Below are 23464 nucleotides of genomic sequence, written 5' to 3' on the forward strand. Positions count from 1 at the left end.
ATATATATATATATATATATATATATATATATATATATATTATATATATATATATATATATATATATATATATATATATATATATATATATATATATATATATATATATATATATATATATTTATATATTTATATTTTTTTCTTCTTCATCTATAGTTTATTTGACACGGCACAAATACAATTCAATGTTTAACGGCGCCAATTATATCTGGTAGCTTACTTTCTAAAGTATCTTAATAGCTAAAAGCAAATTTTTTATCCTCGCTGCCGACTACGAGCTGAAACTAAATCTAACTTAAAGCTAGAATATTTTGCATTAAAAGCACAGGTTTGCTGTTTGATGGTTTTCATTGCCATAGGTAAGCAGCATATTAAATTTGTTCCGCTGCTGGGCCAAGATATTACGGACTGGCATATTGGGTTGTTTCCATCGGGCCTTGAGAGTATCGTGCGGGTCTGATTGCTGTTTCCGGATCCGGGGTCTTAACGTGTTCTTGTCGTTTGGTTGGATGTAGGCGGAAGGGGATAGGGACTAAACTGGGGCGTGGATCGATTTCAGGAAAACGTATATAAGGGACATGTAGGATAAGGTCACGGCTCGCCAAGACATCACGAACAGGAACAGCCGGCTGCCTACCTTCGGCCTGCAGGAAGCTATTAATCTAGACCTGGCGTCACGGTGTACATGGCATAACCAAACAACGTGCTCTATGTCGTGATAACCTTCACCACAGGCACAGATACCACTTTCCCCGAGCCCAACACGACGGAGATGCGCGTCAAATCTATAGTGATTGGACATAAGCCGGGACATCACGCAAATGAAATCCCGACCTACATCCAACCCCTTGAACCACGGGTTCGTCGACACCTTGGGGATTATGGAATGTAACCACCTTCCCAGTTCCCCCTTGGTCCAAGAATTTTGCCAACTGATGATCGTATTCTGACGTACAAATGCGAAAAATTCATTAAAGGCAATTGGTCTTTCATAAATATCACCGTTTGTTGCGCCCACCTTAGCCGAAGAGTCCGCTTTCTCATTACCCGGTATCGAGCAGTGAGAAGGGACCCACGCTAAGGTAATCTGAGTAGATTTTTTCGGATAAAGCACTCAGATGTTCCCGTATTTTCCCCAGGAAATACGGAGAGTGCTTAACATCTTTCATCGATCGGAGAGCCTCAATGGAACTGAGACTGTCCGTAAAGATGAAATAATGGTCCGTGGGCATTTTTCGATGATCCCTAGGGTGTACTGAATTGCAGCTAATTCTGCGACGTAAACAGAAGCAGGATTATCGAGCTTATGGGAGACGGTTAAATTGTTATTGAAGATACCGAAGCCAGTGGACCCATCAAGAAGTGATCCGTCAGTGTAGTACATATTGTCGCAGTTGATGTTTCGATATTTATTGGAAAAAAATTTAGGGATCTGCTGCACGCGTAAATGATCCGGGATTCCACGAGTTTCTTCTATCATGGATGTATCGAAAAACACAGTAGAATCAGAAGTATTTGATAAGTCGACACGATTTGGAATATTCGAAGAAGGATTGATATTTTGGGACATGTGATTGAAATACAATGTCATAAAACGGGTTTGAGAATTAAGTTCGATTAACCTTTCAAAATTTTCAATCACAGGACGGTTCAAGACCTCACATTTGATAAGAATACGAGAAGACAGGCTCCAAAAGCGGGTTTTCAAAGGTAGAACTCCAGCTAAGACCTCCAAACTCATCGTATGGGTCGATTGCATGCAACCTAAGGCGATACGCAAACAACGATATTGTATTCGCTCCAGTTTGATCAAATGTGTGTTTGCTGCGGAGCGGAAGCAGAAACACCCGTACTCAATAACAGACAATATCGTTGTTTGGTAAAGTCTTATAAGGTCTCATGGACGGGCTCCCCACCATTGTCCGGTTATTGTACGAAGAAACTTCACTCTTTGTTGACATTTTTTCATCAGATACCTCACGTGACAACCCCAGGTGCCTTTAGAGTCGAACCAGACACCAAGATATTAGTGTACCAAAATCTGAGAAATCGTTTTACCCATTAATTGTGTTTGAAGCTGAGCAGGTTCATGCTTCCTAGAAAAAACTACTATCTCAGTCTTCTCCGGAGAGAATTCGATACCTAGCTGTAAAGCCCAAGCAGACAAATTGTCCAAGGTATCTTGCAATGGTCCTTCAAATCGGCAGCTTTGGCTCCTGTAACAGAGATTACACTGTCGTCTGCAAGTTGTCTTATCGTGCATGAATTTGCCAGACATTCGTCGATGTCATTTACATAAAAGTTGTAAAGAAGGGGGCTTAAACATGAGCCCTGGGGAAGACCCATGTAGCTAATGCGAAAAGTTGCCAAATCGCCGTGCGTAAAATGCATGTGCTTTTTGGACAACAAATTGTGCAAAAAATTGTTCAAAATTGGAGAAAATCCTTGTCGGTGCAGTTTACCCGAAAGAATGTCAATAGAAACGGAATCAAAAGCCCCCTTAATGTCCAAGAACGCAGACGCCATTTGTTCTTTGCGAGCATACGCCAGCTGAATATCTGTTGAAAGCAACGCAAGACAATCATTCGTCCCTTTGGCGCGGCGGAAGCCAAATTGAGTATCTGATAGTAGACCATTTGATTCGACCCAATGGTCTAAACGACGGAGTATAATTTTTTCCATCAATTTCCGGATACAGGATAGCATTGCAATCGGCCTATAAGAGTTGTGATCAGAAGCTGGTTTCCCTGGTTTTTGGATGGCGATCACCTTCTCTTGCCTCCAATCCTGCGCTACAATGTTTTGCTCCAGGAACTTATTGAACAAGTTCAACAAGCGCCTCTTGGCATTGCCGGGTAGATTCTTCAACAAGTTGAATTTGATTCTATCTAACCCAGGCGCGTTATTGTTACAGGACAGAAGGGGCAACTGAAAATTCTGCCATCGTAAAAGGTGATTCTATCGCGTCGTGACCCGGAGACGTATCGCGAACAAAGTTTTGCGCAGGAACAGAGTCCGGACATACTTTCCTGGCAAAATCAAATATCCACCGACTTGAAGACTCCTCGCTTTCGTTGACCGTTACGCGATTCCGCATTCTTCGGGCTGTGTTCCAAAGAGTGCTCATCGATGTCTCCCTCGACGTCTCGTTCAACAAATTTAATATGCTGCTTACTAATGGCAATGAAAACCATCAAACAGCAAACCTGTGCTTTTAATGCAAAATATTCTAGCTTTAAGTTAGAATTAGTTTCAGCTCGTAGTCGGCGGCAGCGAGGATAAAGAATTTGCTTTTAGTTATTAAGATACTTTAGAAAGTAAGCTACCAGATATAATTGGCGCCGTTAAACATTGAATTGTATTTGTGCCGTGTCAAATAAACCATAGATGAAGAAAAAAAAAAAAAAAAAAAAAATATATATATATATATATATATATATATATATATATATATATATATATATATATATATATATATATATATTTATATATATATATATATATATATATATATATATATATATATATATATATATATATATATATATATATATATATATATATATATATATATATATATATATATATATATATAGATATATATATATATATATATATATATATATATATATATAGATATATATATATATATATATATATATATATATATATATATATATATATATATATATATATATATATATATATATATATATATATATATATATATATATATATATATATATATATATAATATATATATATATATATATATATATATAAACATATAGATAGAGATGAAGATAGAGACCTAACACGCTATATTTGGTGTAAAAACGTAAATGTCCCCTACTAAAGGTTCCTTTGAGGACTTCTGGATGAAAAATAGCCATTTCTCGATGAGTTCTTGGCCGATCCCGGATCTTGATGAACCATTCGCTTCAGAAATGATTTTGTCATCTATGCCAATGATGCAAATAAGCATTTTTATCAGGTAACCCATTACCAAATCCCGGTTACCTAGGCCAGATGTGAGGTCAGAGAATGAAACTTCAAAAGTTTTCCAGTTCAATGGTGTTTGAATTATTAAAATCGAATAACATTTAGCAAAGCTACAGCATTTCAAATTTCATCAAAATTTGGCCTATCCTACTTATTTTGACTATCCCCTGTATGCTAGTCCATCTAAGCACTGATTAAAGCGCTATGTCAGCGTTGAAATGCGCATTTGCATATGTTAAGTGAAAAAAGTGATAGAATTAAAAGTGAAGTGAAATAAAAGTGTAGTGTACAAACATTTCTACAGTCAAAACGGTTTGTTTGATTGGTATAGTGTCTTTGGCAAAGTTGTAAATAACAATTTTGTCCTTTCATAAAAAAGTACCCTTTGAAAAAAAAATCAATTTTTTTCTAAATATAATTTTTTTTCCTGATTTTTCCATGTAGGACCGGTTTCTTTGTTTAGATAATCTTTTGTAGTTTTTATAAATAGCACAGAATGGCATCTTTCGCCTATAGAAACGTCTATGCAAAGTTTCAGCCAAATCCAACCTCACAACTTAGGACAAAAACAAATTTTCCTCCGATCAGCAGTGCAGAAAAAGTGTACAAAAACGGTCCCAAAGATCGCATGATGCGTCAGTATAATCTACATTGCGGGACCATTGGCATCACAATGTCAAAGGATCAAATTGAAAACTGTCTGAAATACACTAGAAATAACACTAGCACGTAAGAAAAACATTCAAATACTGGTAGAACAATTGTTTGCATGAGGTGGTTCAATTGTTCTTCCTCTGGGAACGTGGGTATATTTCAAATCCTTTTTAATTTAGAATGAGGCGAAACCTAAACATTTATCTGTATGTAATTATGTCGCATTCAGTGTTAAAGCGTTGTAAATTTTTTGTCTTTTAAATTACGTTCATTGAAAGCATTATGATTATTAACTCTTTTGTTTTTCAACCACTAACATGCGGAAATTTTTAAGTTTACAAGTGCCAGTTCTTTTCAGGTTGCGGTGGAAAATCCAAAAACGATATTTTTCAAATAGTAAATGAGTTCAATACGTTTTTATTCGATGGCTACAAAAAAGCAAAAGAAGCTTCTACGGCAAAACAAGCGAAAAATAACACAAGAGTTCCTAATCGCCAAGGCCAGTTCAACCATAAACAAGAACAAACTCTTTGGATTGGTTTGATCGATTACCTTCAAAAAACGGACAATCTACCGGTGGTTGCGTTCACCCTTTCCCGTAATCGCTGTGATAACAATGCAAATGCGCTAATGTCATGTGACTTAACAACAGCTAGAGAAAAATATTTTATTACATCATTCTTTCAGTCATGTTTACAAAGGCTGAAAGGACCAGATCGTGTACTTCCGCAAGTTATTCAAATTCAAAACTGTCTTCAGCGTGGAATCGGAATCCATCACAGTGGGATATTGCCTATCCTCAAAGAGATAGTTGAAATGCTCTTCGCTCGTGGTTTAGTGAAAATATTGTTCGCCACCGAAACATTTGCTATGGGTGTCAATATGCCTGCTAAGACTGTTGTGTTTGATTCAACTAAAAAGTTCGATGGTCAAACAACACGAATGTTACGGCCGGCTGAATACACACAAATGGCGGGTCGTGCAGGACGACGAGGGTTAGATTCAGACGGCACTGTTATAATTATTTGCAAAATGAATGTTCCCGAAGAAAATGATTTGAAGAATATGATATTAGGAAAACCAATGCGGTTGGAGTCTCAGTTTCGATTAACTTATGCCATGATTTTATATTTATTGCGTGTTGAGCTAGTTACAGTCGAAAATATGATGCGGCATAGTTTTAGAGAATTTGGGAAACAATTGAAGTTGCCGGAAAATAAATTTGAACTCAGCAAAATGGAAAAGAAAATTTCGGAACTTTGCAAGTTAGGCGACCATATGCAACCATTGTGTAAATTTTATGATGCTGCAGCGGAATACCTTGACAATTGGATCCAGTTAATGGTGAGTATATTTGTAAATTCAAAAGTTGTTCGTTTTTTTTTGTTTTCTCTTCTTGATTTTGTTCTGGTTTGTATGAAAGATAGAGATTGTATTTGAGGTAATTGGGAAATCTTAAAAAAGAACTCAGCTTGCACGACTCACTGAAATCATCTAGTCTCCAGCCCGTCTATAATCTCCGATTCGGTTTTTGGTTCTACTTTTCAATAAAGCCTTAACTGTCTTAAGTCTCTTAACTTTCTGCTTGGAGACGGGCAGTAAGCTCACAGACAAACAGACGTACCACGAAATTAAAAACGAAATTAAAAGCGACTTTAGTGTATGAAATAAAATGCAAAATTTATAAAATGAGAGGTAGTGCTAAGAAACCCAGGTATCGTGCATCGGATTCGCAAACAGATTATCAAATTGTGATCTATTTATCTTTGGAATCCATAGTTATAATTATTTCACTGGTCGACAAAATGAAAAAAAGTGCATTCCACAAGCTGAAACCGGAAAAAAGAGGGATTATAGCTTTTCAACCGTTCCTATGAATGTTGGTGTTCCTAGCCAGTATCAAAACGTATCAATTTACGTAGGAGTTCGCATAGTAATTACTCGCCGGGTTCGTTGCTCCAACGTTTTGCTTTTTTGTTTACGAGAAAACTCATTTGAGTCTCTGAAAAAAAGTTAGTGGTTATGGACACCAAAACTCACAGAAGTGGTTATAATCTTTTATTGACCAGTGTTATCATAATAATGATCATGATTATCACCATCGTAAGTATGATTGATCGTCACTATTAACTCGTAACGATCAATCATAGTATATTATATTATCATCGTATCATTGCAAATAGCTATGTTAGTCTAGAGTATCGCACATGCTGACACGTGCAACGGAAGGATACAATAAGTGTAGAGACCAGACTATGCCGCTCATGGCAAGTCCGTCCCAATTGCATTTTTGTCAATTTTGAGATTATTTATGGAATCAATTCCTTTTTATATCTACTTTCGATAAAACAAATATTTTTGAATACTTTGTTCTGAGGAACTATGAAAAAAATAGCAAGTCGGTTTGTCCCATAGCAAAAGTGATCGCAAGTCGGTCCTATTGCAAAAATCTTTGCAATTTTACCCCACAGCCAATAATGATTATGAAAAATGTGATATTTACCACAACGCATGGTCTTCAGGTTTAGAATTGGATGTACCAAATGATATTCGATAGGAGGTTCGATTGAATTTTACGCGTTCTACATCGTGTGGCTCTAGGTGATAGTACAATGTTTTCTTCAAGACAAAGTTTCCACCAGTAGCTTTTTTCAACTATTGTTTGTTGACAGTGAACGCTTCAGGTGTGTCACTGTATTGTTAGTTAAAGCATTCTTTAGTAAATACTAGTTTTCGTATTTAATCCGTATTTTATGAAAAGACGTGGGCAAGAATTGTACAATTATTATCGTGAATTTCGTTTTGAAGAATTTGTCAGTCATATCAAATACTTCAGAACGCTCCTTAGCTGTTTTTTAACGGAGCAAACATTTTCCTATAGGTGTTCTTTCATATTTGCTTCCACTGCTACGTGGAAGCTGTCCGCCGTCACGAACGTGTGACCGCTCTCAGGAAAATTTAGAACAAGTTCCTACACATAAACTGATTTCGAATTTATCATTAGTATCAAATGTAAAAACAAAATCTAATTTTATTCTGAGCGGCGCAGTTGGTACATTGTGTTATGCATCTCACAAAAAACTTGTTTAATGAAGCACGAGAGAAGGTCATTTATGAATTGACCAGCGATAGATTCATTCCAAACGCAAGCTATAGCACCGCCATCGATTTGCACTAGTTTGTTTTTCATCACCGGTCGTAGCTGGCTATGGGACTGACTTGCTATCATTCTGGCTATGTGCTCTAAAAGTAATCGCATGTGAGTCCCAGCTTATGATTATCAACAAATTTTTATCAAATTCCGGTGTTTATGCAAGTTTTATGATGCAAAAGTGTTAGATTGTCATTGCAGTACTAAATTCTGTTGATGGTTTTGATTGAAAAAGCATTTGAGTGCAAAATTTCACTCAAAGTGTCACGATTTTCAATTGCTGTTTTCTCATCAGCACCAAAACGCAAATGGGACGGACTTGCTATGAGCGGCAGAGATGGTCACTCCCTGGATATGCTGACTTAGCGGAAAGCAGGGCTATCCAACTTTTTACGCGCCATAATGTCGGAAAAATTCGTAATATGTTACCTACCCTTTTGACAAAATACGGTGTCATCATAAATGAAAAACAAAAGACAAGAAAGTAATAAAAATAATCCAAAACGTACAAAACAGTGATAAAAAATAACAATTAGAAAGAAATCCAAATTTTTTTCTTAGTTTCATATTTGCTACGTAGCTTGGTTTGAACTCCCCACCCTCCCCCTCGTCACCTTTCGTCACAAAACTGCAAACCCCCTCCTCCCCCCTCGAATGCTACGTCATTTACGAATGTTCCCTAACGTCAGTTTGACTCTTCATGTCACTGGCATAGCGTGGTGGAAGCGGTCCGCACCGGGTGACATCCTCTAGGGGGTGACACCCATGAGGACAATTTTCATACGTGTCACCAGTGTTGGAATAATCATGATAAAAAAAAGTTCACTCACCGCTCAATGCAAAGAAAAATCGCCAGAGAACTTCGCACAAGAAGATCATCAACGATATATAATCTAAAAGTTCATGAAAACACCATACGAGAATAAGTTTCTGCTGGCATCGTAGAGAATATTTTTGGTCTTCATGTCACATGCGAGCGGAACGCAATCGGGATTCGATTCATATGAGCAGCGTAACGCCTTCGTGCTATCTATCAACCTACCTATCAACGACCGCACGAACTCATATTGATATTAGGTTTTGATATTTTTTGTTTCACTCAACCGCTCGGGCGAGAATATTGTTAGTAGTTGTTTGGAAGTCTTACAGACTCGAGGTGCATTTCTGGCTGTGACAGCAATTGTATGCTTGTTTAATGTTTTTCAAGCTGAGCTTATAAGCAATGGATAATAACCGAAATCAAAGTAAACGGTTTAAAATCGAAAAAGCTGTAGAAGAAAATGATAACTCATTCCATTGAATTGCCGTGCATAATTTTGATTATGCTGGTACATATCTACCATTCGGATTTGACCTTAAATAAAACTCAAATATGGTCCTTTCTCATTAACCTTATTTAGGTGCTGTTGTTATAGCACATATGGGTCAGAATTCGTGAACGGATCACTAAAAATCGCGATGTCTAATTTTTTCAAATAAGTATTAAAAACTTCAAGAGTTTCACTCGGGAAGTTGATTTTCCAATTTTTATTGAATTTGAGTATGTTTACAAGTTGTAAACATTTGTAAACAGTTGTACATTTGAAATTTAGGTCAAAATGGTCAAATTTTAAATAGACATAGCTTTAAAAATATTGCATCGAATTTGATGGAATTTTCACAGCAGATGCATCCTAAGTTGTAGTTTACGAAAATATTTTTTTGGAGAAAAAAAATATTTTTTCGATAGTAACTATTTAAAACTATATGTTGAAAATCTATGTTCTGGGGCACTGAAATCTGAAACAAATCACAAGTATTTTTGACGAAATTTCGAAACTTCCCTGAAAATTTCGCGATGGTTTCGTTTTTTTATCAAAAGATAAAAGCCTTAAAAATTGGTGCCGCAACGCATTTTCAAGCGAGAAATGCTCTTAAACCCAGTTTTCTTCAGTTCTCATACCAAAAAGTGCAGCATATAGACTGTTCCGAAAATTATAAATACATCTTCTTTCTTGAGTAAAACAAAAAATACAGGATTTTTCGGGTCATTTTATTCTGAAATATAGATAATAAGTGTTTACTTTCCAGTTTCAATTCAAGTTGGGATTATTTTTCGTAGGATACGCGAGTTCTCTAACTTTTCTCTTAACACTACTCATAAGCTTTTGCATAGTGTGTTCTCCGACCATTTTTACCACTTTAAGCCAATCTTTTTTAAATTTTTCAACATTGTCCGCTGGTTTGACATATTTCCTCAGCTTTGCCTTGGTCAAAGCCCAAAAAGTTTCAATAGGGCGAATTTCAGGGCAGTTTGGAGGATTCATCTCCTTTGGGACACATGTGACATTATTTGTTTTATACTACCCTAGTGCATCCTTAGAGTAATGGCAGGAAGCAAGATCGGGCCAAAAGATTGGAGGATTGTTATGCTGCTTAACCATGGGTAACAACCTTTTCTGCAAACACTCTTTCACGTAAATTTTACCATTCATTGTGTCATTCGTAATGAATAGACGAGATATTTTCCCACATTCACAAATGGCCTGCCAAACCATTACCTTCTTGCCGAATTTTTCGGTGTAAATGGCTTTCACTGGTCCAGGGACATCCTTTTCCTTCGGTGATGTATAAAATTGCGGTCCTGGCAGAGTCTTATAGTCCAGTTTTATGTAGGTTTCGTCATCCATGATAACACACCCCATATTTTGGTCAGAAGTTTGTCATAAAGCTTCCGAGCTCTCGGTTTCACAGATTCAGCTTGTTTTGGATTTCGTTTTGGCTGCTTCTGCTTCCGACGGGTCTGCAGACCCATTCTTCCCTTGGCACGCATAACGTTACTCGCCGAAGTTCCAAGCTTTCTCGCCACATCTCGTACTGATACTGAAGGATGCCGCTTGTAGTATTCCTTAAGTTTTTTGTCCATTGTGGGATCAATAGGCCCGGGTTTTCTACCACGTCTTGGGGCATCAGTAAATGTGCACTCTTCACAATACTTCCGCAATGCGGTTTGAACTGCTCCGACACCTATACCTTCTTCTCTGGCTAATTTTCTTATAGAAAGACCACTCACGGTACCCCATTTGTGCACAATTCGCTTTCTTTGCTCGGGAGAAATGCCACACATTTTCAAAATTTCGCACTAATTGTTAGAAAAAATGACATCATCTGTTTCTGAGTTTAAGGACGGATGTAAACAACAGGACGCAGCCAACGTTTGGTTGAATACTACACGTTATTTGAAATGACGGTTGATCGTAAGTTTATTTATAATTATCGGAACGGTCTATAATGACTAGAAATAATAGCACGGGCAATCTTACCCAGCTGATGCGTTCTGTACGGTTGTCCCCTAACTAAATTTTGCATTATTTTTTAGTAAAATGTGTAGGTAGACTTGCGAGTTGTTAGGGGCATAAAGTATACTGTCTTCATCATTAAGTTGGGTAACTTTTCTTTTATTACTTTATTAGGGTGGCTTTCAGCCACAGGCCACGCGTCGGGTAACAGACTAAGCATATTCTGAATATTTTGCGACTAAAAATCATTTCTATCAAACTAATTTTACAAACATTACAGAATTTGAAAGCCCATATCTTTTGATGAAAAAAACACCACCGCGAAATTTTCAGGGAAGTTTCGAAATTTCGTCAAAAATACTTTTTTCAGATTTTTCAGTACCCCAGAACATAGATTTTCAACATATTGTTTTAAATAGTTACTACTGAAAAAATATTTTTTTTCTCCAAAAAAAATATTTTTGTAAACTACAACTTAGGATGCATCTGCTGTGAAAATTTCTTCAAATTCGATGCAATTTTTTTAAAGCTATGTCTGTTTAAAAACAATTTTGACCTAAATTTCAAATGACAATAACAACTTGAAAACTTACTCGAATTCAATAAAAATTGGAAAATCAACTTCCCGAGTGAAACTCTTGATGTTTTTAATACTTATTTGAAAAAATTAGACATCGCGATTTTCAGTGATCCGTTCCACTAATTCTGACCCATATGTCTGTGTTTATAAACAGAAGGTCAAGTTCCGAATCGGAATATGGCACCAAGGCTTTGCTTTGTTATAGCGTATGAATGCTTTACCATAAAACACACTTATCGTTTTCATCTGTACGATATATAATTACCCTATCCCAGCGGAGAGGTATGGCTTTCCAACTCTTACTACTCATAAGTTCAGTTTGGACTGTCATCTGCAACGACTATAAAGCCCTACATTAGAACCACTCAACAGCCCCTTCAGTGTACTTGTCGTCAATTAAATGTATAGGTACAATCAGTCATCTGGTTGAAGAGCGGGTAAAGATCGGGATATTTCGTCGAACATCACGAATCATTTCATTATATTTCATCTACGATATTTGCTCTGGGTATATCATGAGCGAATGTGACGAAAAGAGATAGATAGGAAGAACAATTTGATTCTTTTCATATCGTGGCTTCGGTGAGTTGCGCCGAATCAAGTTCATGATGTTTCATTTTCTCGCACCTCGAAGTTCAATCGGGATATATTAGCGTGTGAAAAGAGCTGTGGTGGATACGGCCCTTTTAAGATAAGCGAAAGAAAATAAAATAAACTTAAATAGTGTAAACACTGTGATCAGCATAAACGCTATCACGCCACCCGCACGATGAACGAGCGACGGCGATTGTGCTGAGCACAGCATTAAAGGTCACGTATTGATCTGCGATCGTACGGCCTGTATAGACTAAGGAATAGAATGAATAAATTATTCTTGATTGGACCGTACACTCGAGAGGTCTAAGTTTTTAATTATTGCCGAACGCGAACCCCAGAACACTTAAACATTTTATGCATTACACTAAAGTCGATTTTTACGCGGGGGATACATGCCGCATAAAAAACCGCGTAAATTCCGGAACCTGCGTAAAACAAACCGCGTAAACTCCGGAATCCGCGTAAAAAAAACCGCTTAAATTCCGGAATCCGCGTAAAAAAACCGCCTAAATTCCGGAATCCGCGTAAAAAAAACCAGCGTTAATTCTGCATTCCGAGTAAAGGGAAACCGAAATCCGCGCAAAAAAATACCGCGTGAATTCCGGAATCTGCGTAAAAAACCGCTAAATTCCGGAATCCGCGTAAAAAAAACCGCGTGAATTCCGGAGTCCGCGTAAAAAAAACGCGTAAATTCCGGAATCCGCGTAAAAAGAAACCCGCGTAAAAAAACCGCGTAATAAGCGACCTTAGTGTATTTCATGGCGATCCTGCCAGGAAATCGCAGGATCAGATCCAATATGTCGTGGTCCTTATTGCCGCTACAGGCAACGTACAGTTCGGTTTTGCCAGCAGTGGGCTGAGAAAAAAAATACACCTGAAACTAAGTGAAACAAAGTGAAACATAATTAAAAAAAAAGAAAAAATCCCCAAAAAGCGCTAATAGGAGAAAGAACATAAACTAAACTATGATTGATTGTGACACTCACGGAACGCGACGAGAGACAGGACACAACACTTATTGTTCTCACAAAACATAAAAAAGGAATTTGATTTACCTTTTTAGTCGACCGGTTTCGGGCAGCGATCTTGCCCATCAGCTGGACGATGTCCGACTAGTTGCGCATAGTAGTTGTTGTCTTCTATATATCACAATTTCACCACTGTTACAGCTTTGTCAGGTGGAAGAGCGAAGAGAGTATTGGGGGATCATCCTCATTCATTAATGGATTGTCGGCGGTGGTGATGTACATTGATTCCCATGCGTTTAGGTTCGATGTTTTTCGTACATTTTTTAATAATTTTGCATTTTCCCAGTCGATGGCATGGTTTTGGGATATGGTGTGTGCTGCCACGCTCGATTCATTAGCCCGATCGTTGTCAACTGCATTCTTATGCTCTCGCAGTCGCACTTTTAATTTCCGTCGTGTTTGGCCAATGTAAACCGCGGAGCAGTTTCTGCAGGGGATTTGGTAGACACCTGATTTTTCATCCGGGGGTACTTTGTCTTTTGAATTGCACAACAGATCTTTCAAGGTGTTTTCACTTTTGTAAACAGCATAGAAATCATGTTTCTGTAGTACGGATTGGACGGGATTGGTTATTTTTGGGTAAAATGGAAGACTGATTCTATGCTGTTCTTCTTTTTCCGGTTTTAGTGTTGTGCAATTTAGCCTGTGTTTTTTCCGTTGATGTTTTCGGAGAATTTTGTTTACAAAGTCTTTGTCATACCCATTCAACTCAGCAGCTTTATGTATCCTGTTTCTCTCGGTTTCAAAATCTTTTCTGTCCATCGGTATGTTGTATAGGCGGTGTGCCATAGAATGGAATGCTGCTTGCTTCTGGGCGCCGTAATGGTTAGAGTCGGATGTTATGTATCTGTCTGTGGCTGTTGGTTTTCGGTATATCGAGAATTTCAGTGTGTTATCTCCGTTTCTCTTTATCGTCAGATCCAAGAATGGCAGTGACCCATTGGTTTCTTTCTCTACCGTAAACTTTATCGTTCTGTGACGGGAGTTCAACAACTCGAGTGTTTGTATAAGATAGCGTTCTTTCACGACTGCAAAAATATCGTCCACATAGCGTTTCCACACTCGAGGGAAGTATTTCTCGGTCGATAGTGCCACCTCAAAGTCACTCATAAAAAGGTCTGCCAAAAGTGGGGATAACTTGTTGCCCATACTGAGCCCAAATACTTGCCTGTAAAACCTCCCCCTTACCGAAAAGAAGTTTTGGTTCATACAGGTTTCGGTAATCAGCAAATATGCTTCGATGTGATTGGGTGGTGCTTTCTTGCGTTCTAGGTGTCTGCGCAAGCTGTTCAATGCATCAGTCACTGGTACGCTGGGGAACAGAGCAGTGACATCAAATGAAACTAGAGCTTCACCTCTTCTTATCTCTACATTTTTTAGATGATCCACCAGTTCTACGGAGTTTTTAACGCTCATACCATGTGTTACGGGGTAATTTTTCATTTCGTCCACCACCCATGCAGCCATTTTTTCCGTCGGTGTGCAAATGTTTGACGATATAGGACGCATCGCCAGTGGACTTTTATGGATTTTTGGCAGGCAATACAAGGACGCAACTTTCGGGTTGGGGACATGAAACTTACGTTCTAATTTATCCTCTCCCATCAGACGCGCAACCTTTTGCCGAACAGTGTTAGCTTCTTCTGTCATTGTATTGAGTGGATCTATGGGTTTCCCGTTTTTAAACTTGTACTCTTCGTACGGGCCAGCAGCGATCATATCTAAAACACGAGCATCGTAATCTTGTTTATCCATGATCACCACTGCATTCCCCTTATCCGCACGAGAGTATACAACATCACGGGCCTTAAGCTGGCGTATTGTACACCACGCATCAAAACTCAGCTGTTTATCGTTCTTCTGTGCGCGTGTTACATTCGACATACAACGTTCAACATCATGACGAATTGCTGATTTAGATGCGAAACTGTTGTACTGAATGGCACTTTCAATATTGTTTACTGTATCGGCAACAGGGGGGCACGAAGGGGAAACAGCAAAATTCAATCCCTTGTTCAACAACTCCAACTCCGGCTGTGTGAGTTGGGTGGACGATAAATTGACGACAAAATTATCGATGTGTTGTGGAGATGCTTAAGAAAACCGTCTACCATAATGCCACAGAGTGTATCGTTCATCAGTGTATGGAGGGAAAGAAAGAGTGTTGGCAAACTATGATGTGTAGAACAAGTCGCAATCTCCGTTGGCACGTCATAGCTACGAAAAGAAGACACCGTAAAAAATTGTTGGCCCTCTCACAAACGCAAGCACCAAGAAAAGCAAAGCGATCTCCACAACACATCGATAATTTTGTCGTCAATTTATCGTCCACCCAACTCACACAGCCGGAGTTGGAGTTGTTGAACAAGGGATTGAATTTTGCTGTTTCCCCTTCGTGCCCCCCTGTTGCCGATACAGTAAACAATATTGAAAGTGCCATTCAGTACAACAGTTTCGCATCTAAATCAGCAATTCGTCATGATGTTGAACGTTGTATGTCGAATGTAACACGCGCACAGAAGAACGATAAACAGCTGAGTTTTGATGCGTGGTGTACAATACGCCAGCTTAAGGCCCGTGATGTTGTATACTCTCGTGCGGATAAGGGGAATGCAGTGGTGATCATGGATAAACAAGATTACGATGCTCGTGTTTTAGATATGATCGCTGCTGGCCCGTACGAAGAGTACAAGTTTAAAAACGGGAAACCCAAAGATCCACTCAATACAATGACAGAAGAAGCTAACACTGTTCGGCAAAAGGTTGCGCGTCTGATGGGAGAGGATAAATTAGAACGTAAGTTTCATGTCCCCAACCCGAAAGTTGCGTCCTTGTATTGCCTGCCAAAAATCCATAAAAGTCCACTGGCGATGCGTCCTATATCGTCAAACATTTGCACACCGACGGAAAAAATGGCTGCATGGGTGGTGGACGAAATGAAAAATTACCCCGTAACACATGGTATGAGCGTTAAAAACTCCGTAGAACTGGTGGATCATCTAAAAAATGTAGAGATAAGAAGAGGTGAAGCTCTAGTTTCATTTGATGTCACTGCTCTGTTCCCCAGCGTACCAGTGACTGATGCATTGAACAGCTTGCGCAGACACCTAGAACGCAAGAAAGCACCACCCAATCACATCGAAGCATATTTGCTGATTACCGAAACCTGTATGAACCAAAACTTCTTTTCGGTAAGGGGGAGGTTTTACAGGCAAGTATTTGGGCTCAGTATGGGCAACAAGTTATCCCCACTTTTGGCAGACCTTTTTATGAGTGACTTTGAGGTGGCACTATCGACCGAGAAATACTTCCCTCGAGTGTGGAAACGCTATGTGGACGATATTTTTGCAGTCGTGAAAGAACGCTATCTTATACAAACACTCGAGTTGTTGAACTCCCGTCACAGAACGATAAAGTTTACGGTAGAGAAAGAAACCAATGGGTCACTGCCATTCTTGGATCTGACGATAAAGAGAAACGGAGATAACACACTGAAATTCTCGATATACCGAAAACCAACAGCCACAGACAGATACATAACATCCGACTCTAACCATTACGGCGCCCAGAAGCAAGCAGCATTCCATTCTATGGCACACCGCCTATACAACATACCGATGGACAGAAAAGATTTTGAAACCGAGAGAAACAGGATACATAAAGCTGCTGAGTTGAATGGGTATGACAAAGACTTTGTAAACAAAATTCTCCGAAAACATCAACGGAAAAAACACAGGCTAAATTGCACAACACTAAAACCGGAAAAAAAAGAACAGCATAGAATCAGTCTTCCATTTTACCCAAAAATAACCAATCCCGTCCAATCCGTACTACAGAAACATGATTTCTATGCTGTTTACAAAAGTGAAAACACCTTGAAAGATCTGTTGTGCAATTCAAAAGACAAAGTACCCCCGGATGAAAAATCAGGTGTCTACCAAATCCCCTGCAGAAACTGCTCCGCGGTTTACATTGGCCAAACACGACGGAAATTAAAAGTGCGACTGCGAGAGCATAAGAATGCAGTTGACAACGATCGGGCTAATGAATCGAGCGTGGCAGCACACACCATATCCCAAAACCATGCCATCGACTGGGAAAATGCAAAATTATTAAAAAATGTACGAAAAACATCGAACCTAAACGCATGGGAATCAATGTACATCACCACCGCCGACAATCCATTAATGAATGAGGATGATCCCCCAATACTCTCTTCGCTCTTCCACCTGACAAAGCTGTAACAGTGGTGAAATTGTGATATATAGAAGACAACAACTACTATGCGCAACTAGTCGGACATCGTCCAGCTGATGGGCAAGATCGCTGCCCGAAACCGGTCGACTAAAAAGGTAAATCAAATTCCTTTTTTATGTTTTGTAAGAACAATAAGTGTTGTGTCCTGTCTCTCGTCGCGTTCCGTGAGTGTTATCGGGGTTCTTACGTTGGCACAAACCAATGAATATTGTGATTGATTGTGAATCGGGAAATTTCTCCCAGTGCGCAAAAAGACGAAAGTGAATGAACTAGAACAGGCCAAATGCGCCAATAGAAGAGGCCACAGTGAGCGTTAACGATTTCACGACGATTTAAGAATGGGCACACCCCAATCTAAGACGGACACCAGTGGTGATGCTTTGGTGCAAGTGGTCAACAATCAAGACCTGCACACCTCATATCACGAAGAACATAGTGTCATCCTGTGGGTCATTTGTGTAGTGGTCGCTATCTCTTTAGTTCTAGAATTAGAGAAGCGATATAAATGTGCAAAAACACGGGACGCGGAACGCACAGCACGTTCTATCGCACGCTTGACAGACGTTATTGCTGGAAAATAAACAATTATGAACAATTACGAACGATAAGTGAAAAAAATAAAAATGCAGTATTGCCGTCGGCATTAATTGCAATTAAGAGACACTTTGTTGGACCATATAAAACAACGACCATTTATGCCGGAAGAGGCCGAAGCATACTTAAAACTTTCGGAACACCTGTACCACCTAGCTACAAATGCAGCCATCGGATGTAGCGCATCAACGACAACTTTCAACGACCTGACAGCAATACGATGAAATAGATACAGTGCTGTTGTGGAATAATAAGTGAAATCACTGAAATGTAAATTGGACCAACTCGTTTTGGCCTAAAGGAGAGTATCGTGAGTTGTTTAACAAAAGTATAAGTATTCTATTTTACTTATGGAGTAGCAACAAAAAAAAAAACGCTAATCCACGTATACGTGTAAGTAAATATGGATAGGATATATATATATATATATATATATATATATATATATATATATATATATATATATATATATATATATATATATATATATATATATATATATATTTATATATATTTATCTATATATATATATATATATATATATATATATATATATATATATATATATATATATATATATATATATATATATATATATATATATATATATATATATATATATATATATATATATATAAATATATATATATATATATATATATATATATATATATATATATATATATATATATATATATAATAGGATATATATATATATATATATATATATATATATATATATATATATATATATATATATATATATATATATATATATATATATATATATATATATATATATATATATATATATATATATATATATATATATATATATATATATATATATATATATATATATATATATATATATATATATATATATATAGTAAATAACTATGTAGATGGGATGTATGCTTTAATGTTAAATGGAAAAAATTTTGAAGCTGGTGACACTCTAATTAAGTTGCTAGCTAGTTTAAAGAAATTTAAGAATTTAACAGCATCGACTAGGCATAAAAAGATTAAAGCGGTACATGATCTGCTACGAGAAATCAAGCAGATAACAATAACGGATGAAGGAACCGCAGACTATATTATCATTAGACAAAGATACAAAAAATTAAAAGCAATAGCCATTGAGTGTTTGACCTTGTTAAAGGGAGACTTGAATTTAACGATAACAGAAAACGACCCAAGAGACATAGACTTACTTCTCTCAAATCCTGATTAGTGGGCGCTGCACGCGGATCCCTCGAAGGAGTTCAAACCCTTGCGGTAGCGAAAGCAACACTCAAAGAAAATTTTGCTGTCCAGCTCACCCCCATAGCGGTGGAGGCTGAATTGCGATCGTTAAAGCAGAAGAGTGGTAGAACTGTTACCGAATTCGGCAGTGAAATTGAAAAACTAGCCACGAAACTGGCAGCTGCATGGATTTCCAAAGGCTCCCCGTTTACTACCGACGCTTCCGCTAGGCCAGTGGTGGAACCTATAGCCGTACACACCTTTATAAATGGTTTAAGAGACAAATCGGCAGCTTATTTAGCAAAGTCCAGAAACCCAAAGACTTTGACTTTAGCTATTTCTGATGCATTGAAGGTTCAACCTCAATCATCGACGGAGCCAGCATTCTGGGCTCAGAGAAACAGAGTTCCCCATTTCAATAATCATTTTAATAACCGGAACCCAGGCCGTAGAGGAGGCCGAAGACTCATTTATAATAACCGTGGTTATCGTCACAATAACAATAATCAACGAAATTATAACCAAGGTTATTACAATAACAACCGTGATTACAATAACCACAACCCTGGATATTTTAATAACAATCAAGGATACAATAATAATAATCGAAACAATCGACGTTACTTCAACAATAACCACTGCAATCCTAATAATAATTATCCTAATAATAACTACCAAAATAATAATTACAACAATAACAATGGAAAAAATGCTCCTCGGAATAACAACAACCCCAATAATAATAATAATCCCCAGAGACGAAATGCAAATGTGGCGGAAGAACCACAAGAGCAACAACCTCGAGCAGAAGCAAATGTAAGAGAGTTTTTTCGTGAGTAATTTTAGCGGCGAGAGAGCTCTCAGATTTAATTTCAAAATAGATAACACTAATTTCTATTTGGTAGTGGACAGTGGAGCATCATGCTGTCTACTCGATAAGCGTCATTTGACGAAAAATTTAAATTCACACATCACGGATAATTGAAGTAAGTGGTGTAAATGCAGTAACCACTACTTTAGGTACAATAGATACTTTTGCAGAATATAATGGCTACATGTACCCGATTACGTTTCACATTATGGATGAGCTACCATCCAATGTCTTAGGTTTATTTGGAACCAACTTTTTTTTTTTTTTTTTTGAAAAAGTTTGGAGCAAAGATAAATTTTGAAAATTCTAAAATGACATTAAAAATCCCCCGATTTGAGGAGAGTTTCATAATTCCTCCACGAACTGAAGTTATTACTTGTGTTGAAACTTGTTTCTCAGAACAAATGATTATTCTAAATCAGGAGATACAACCAAAAGTATACATTGCAGGAGCAATTGTAAAACCCTAAAACGGAAAAATTCCTGTCAGGATATTGAACATAAAAAATAAAAAAATAAAAAATAAGTCACTGAGTCGCTGTCGGACATCGCCATCGTATCGGACCCCTACCGCATTCCACCCGGAAACGGTAACTGGGTTGCGGATAAGTCCAGTATGGCGGCCGTATGGACGACAAGCAGATTCCCGGTTCAGGAGGTTGTTTCCACCTCTAACGAAGGGTACTCGGTTGCCAAGGTGAACGGAGTGTTCTACTGCAGTGTCTATGCTCCGCCACGTTGGTCCACCGAAAGGTTCACTCAGATGATCGACCAGCTATCCATGGTGCTAACGGGCCTAACGCCGTTGGTGGTGGCGGGCGATTTCAACGCTTGGGCTGTTGAGTGGGGAAGTCGCACTACGAACCAGAGAGGTCAGATCCTGTTGGAAGCTTTGGCAAAGCTCAACTTAGATCTGGCCAACGTTGGGACCAAATGAACAAACAACAACAAAACAATATCGCACGCTAGCCTGGGAGGCTAATGCGGTCTCGATCAACTTGATTAGTTGAGAGAATTCGTTATCGATATTGTTTTCGGCACATTTTGCATGTGTAGGATAAGTACAACGATACACCGTGCCCCAGTGCTGAGTCGAGAAAATTTCCAGTCCGAAAAGATCCTCGACATGATCGGGAATCGAACCCGATATCACAACCGTGTGGGAGAGCTAGCCGACCGACATCGCTAACCACAGAACCACTGGGACCAAATGTACATTTAGCAGAAATGGTGCGGAGTCGATCATCGATGTGACGTTCTCCAGCCCAGGACTGATCACGAACTGGAGGGTAGACGATGGCTACACCAATAGCGACCACCAGTCGGTTTGCTATAGTGTAGGAAACAACGCGAGGAGGCGAGTGATGGGTAGAATCAACTCTCACACCGTCCGCGGCTGGAAGACATCGCATTTCGATGCCGAGGTATTCGAAGAAGCAATGGAAAGAGAGTGCAATAGAGGCAGTTGGCTCCGCCCGACTGCTGACCAATTAGTTGCCGTACTATCGCGGGCGTGCGACGCCACCATGCCTAAGACCCGCCAACCTAGAAATGGGAAGCCATCGGCTCACTGGTGGACCGATGCGATAGCGGACCTCCGTAGTGCGTGCCTCCGTGCAAGACGGAGGATGCAGCGCGCGCGAACAGACGAACAGAGGATTGAGCGCTGCGCAGCATTCGGTTCTGCAAGATCGGCGCTAAAGAGTGCGATTAAGGCCAGCAAGAGGGCCTGCTTCGATAGATTGTGCGCGAGTGCCAATACGAACCCGTGGGGTAACGACTATAGGATCGTAATGGCCAAGACCAAAGGCGCGCTGGCGCCTGCAGAGCGCTCACCAGCGATGCTGGAGCGTATCATCGGGGGACTCTTTCCACGCCACGAGCCTAGTCCTTGGCCTCCGGCAGTCGAGTCTCACGTCCGACGTTCCAGTATCTCAGACACAGACCAGGGATGGTCGGTCAACCTGCCGAACATCCAATCCGTGAGCGACGACAGCCGTGTCGAGATCGAGGGAGAGGTAAGGGTTACGAACGAGGAACTCATCGTGATCGCCAACTCCCTAAAGGTGAGCAAGGCACCGGGACCGGATGGAATCCCTAACCTGGCAATCAGGCTGGCGATTAAAATGGCCCCCAGACTGTTTCGGGCAGTCATGCAGAGGTGCCTGGATGACTGCCTCTTCCCGGACAGGTGAGAGCGGCAGAGTTTGGTCTTACTGCCGAAAGCTGGGAAACCGCCAGGGGACCCATCGGCATACAGGCCTATCTGCCTGCTGGACACTGCGGGCAAGGTGCTTGAGAGGATTATCCTCAACAGACTGGTGAGGTACACGGAGGGTGTAAACGGTCTGGCAAGTAACCAGTTCGGTTTCCGGAAGGGCAGGTCCACGCTGGATGCTATCCTCTCCGTCACCAAGACGGCGGAGGTAGCACTCCAGTGCAAGAGAAGGGGCATACGCTGTTGCGCAATCGTCATGCTTGACGTGAAGAATGCGTTCAATAGCGCCAGTTGGGACTCCATAGCGCTTGCGCTCAGGAGCATCCATGTACCGGTGTCGCTGTACAAGATTCTGGAAAACTACTTCCAGAACCGAGTACTTGTTTACAACACGGAGGAGGGTCAAAAGTGCGTCCCAATTACCGCCGGAGTTCCGCAAGGTTCTATCCTGGGACCGGTGTTGTGGAATGTCATGTATGACGGGGTGTTGAAACTCAAGTTCCCTGTAGGAGTTGTGATCGTCGGCTTTGCAGACGACATAACGCTAGAGGTCTACGGCGAGTCGATCGAGGAGGTCGAGTTGACGGCCGCGCACTGTATACGCAAGGTCGAAGACTGGATGCACTCCAGGAAACTGGAGTTAGCGCACCATAAGACGGAGGTAACGGTTTTGAATAACCGCAAAACAGAGCACCAGGCGGTGGTCAGCGTCGGAGACTGCACCATCACCTCAAAGCGATCTTTGAAGCTCTTGGGGGTTATGGTTGACGATAAGCTCACATATAAGAGCCACGTCAACTATGCTTGCAAGAAGGCTTCAACTGCTATTGCAGCACTATCTCGAATGATGTCGAACAGCTCAGCGGTGAATGGCAGCAAGCGTAAACTTCTTGCCAGCGTGGTTTCGTCCATACTTAGGTATGGTGGGCCAGTGTGGTCCAAAGCGCTAGATACTAACAGTTCTCGTGGCAAACTGGAAAGTACCTACA

The 23464-nt window shown here is 39.6% G+C and overlaps 1 protein-coding gene across 3 annotated transcripts in view; it reads left to right on the forward strand.

Moving 5' to 3' along the window:
- Positions 1–23464, forward strand: part of LOC129720220 (SKI2 subunit of superkiller complex protein) — a 204518-nt gene that overhangs the window by 78006 nt on the left and 103048 nt on the right. For all 3 annotated transcript variants that reach the window (XM_055671669.1, XM_055671681.1, XM_055671675.1), the window contains exon 3: positions 5015–6000. In XM_055671669.1, the coding sequence (XP_055527644.1) occupies positions 5015–6000 (986 nt within the window). The remainder of the gene's footprint in view (positions 1–5014; positions 6001–23464) is intronic.

Source organism: Wyeomyia smithii, chromosome 1, assembly GCF_029784165.1.
Source record: "Wyeomyia smithii strain HCP4-BCI-WySm-NY-G18 chromosome 1, ASM2978416v1, whole genome shotgun sequence".
In the NCBI taxonomy this organism is placed as follows: Eukaryota; Metazoa; Arthropoda; class Insecta; order Diptera; family Culicidae; genus Wyeomyia; species Wyeomyia smithii.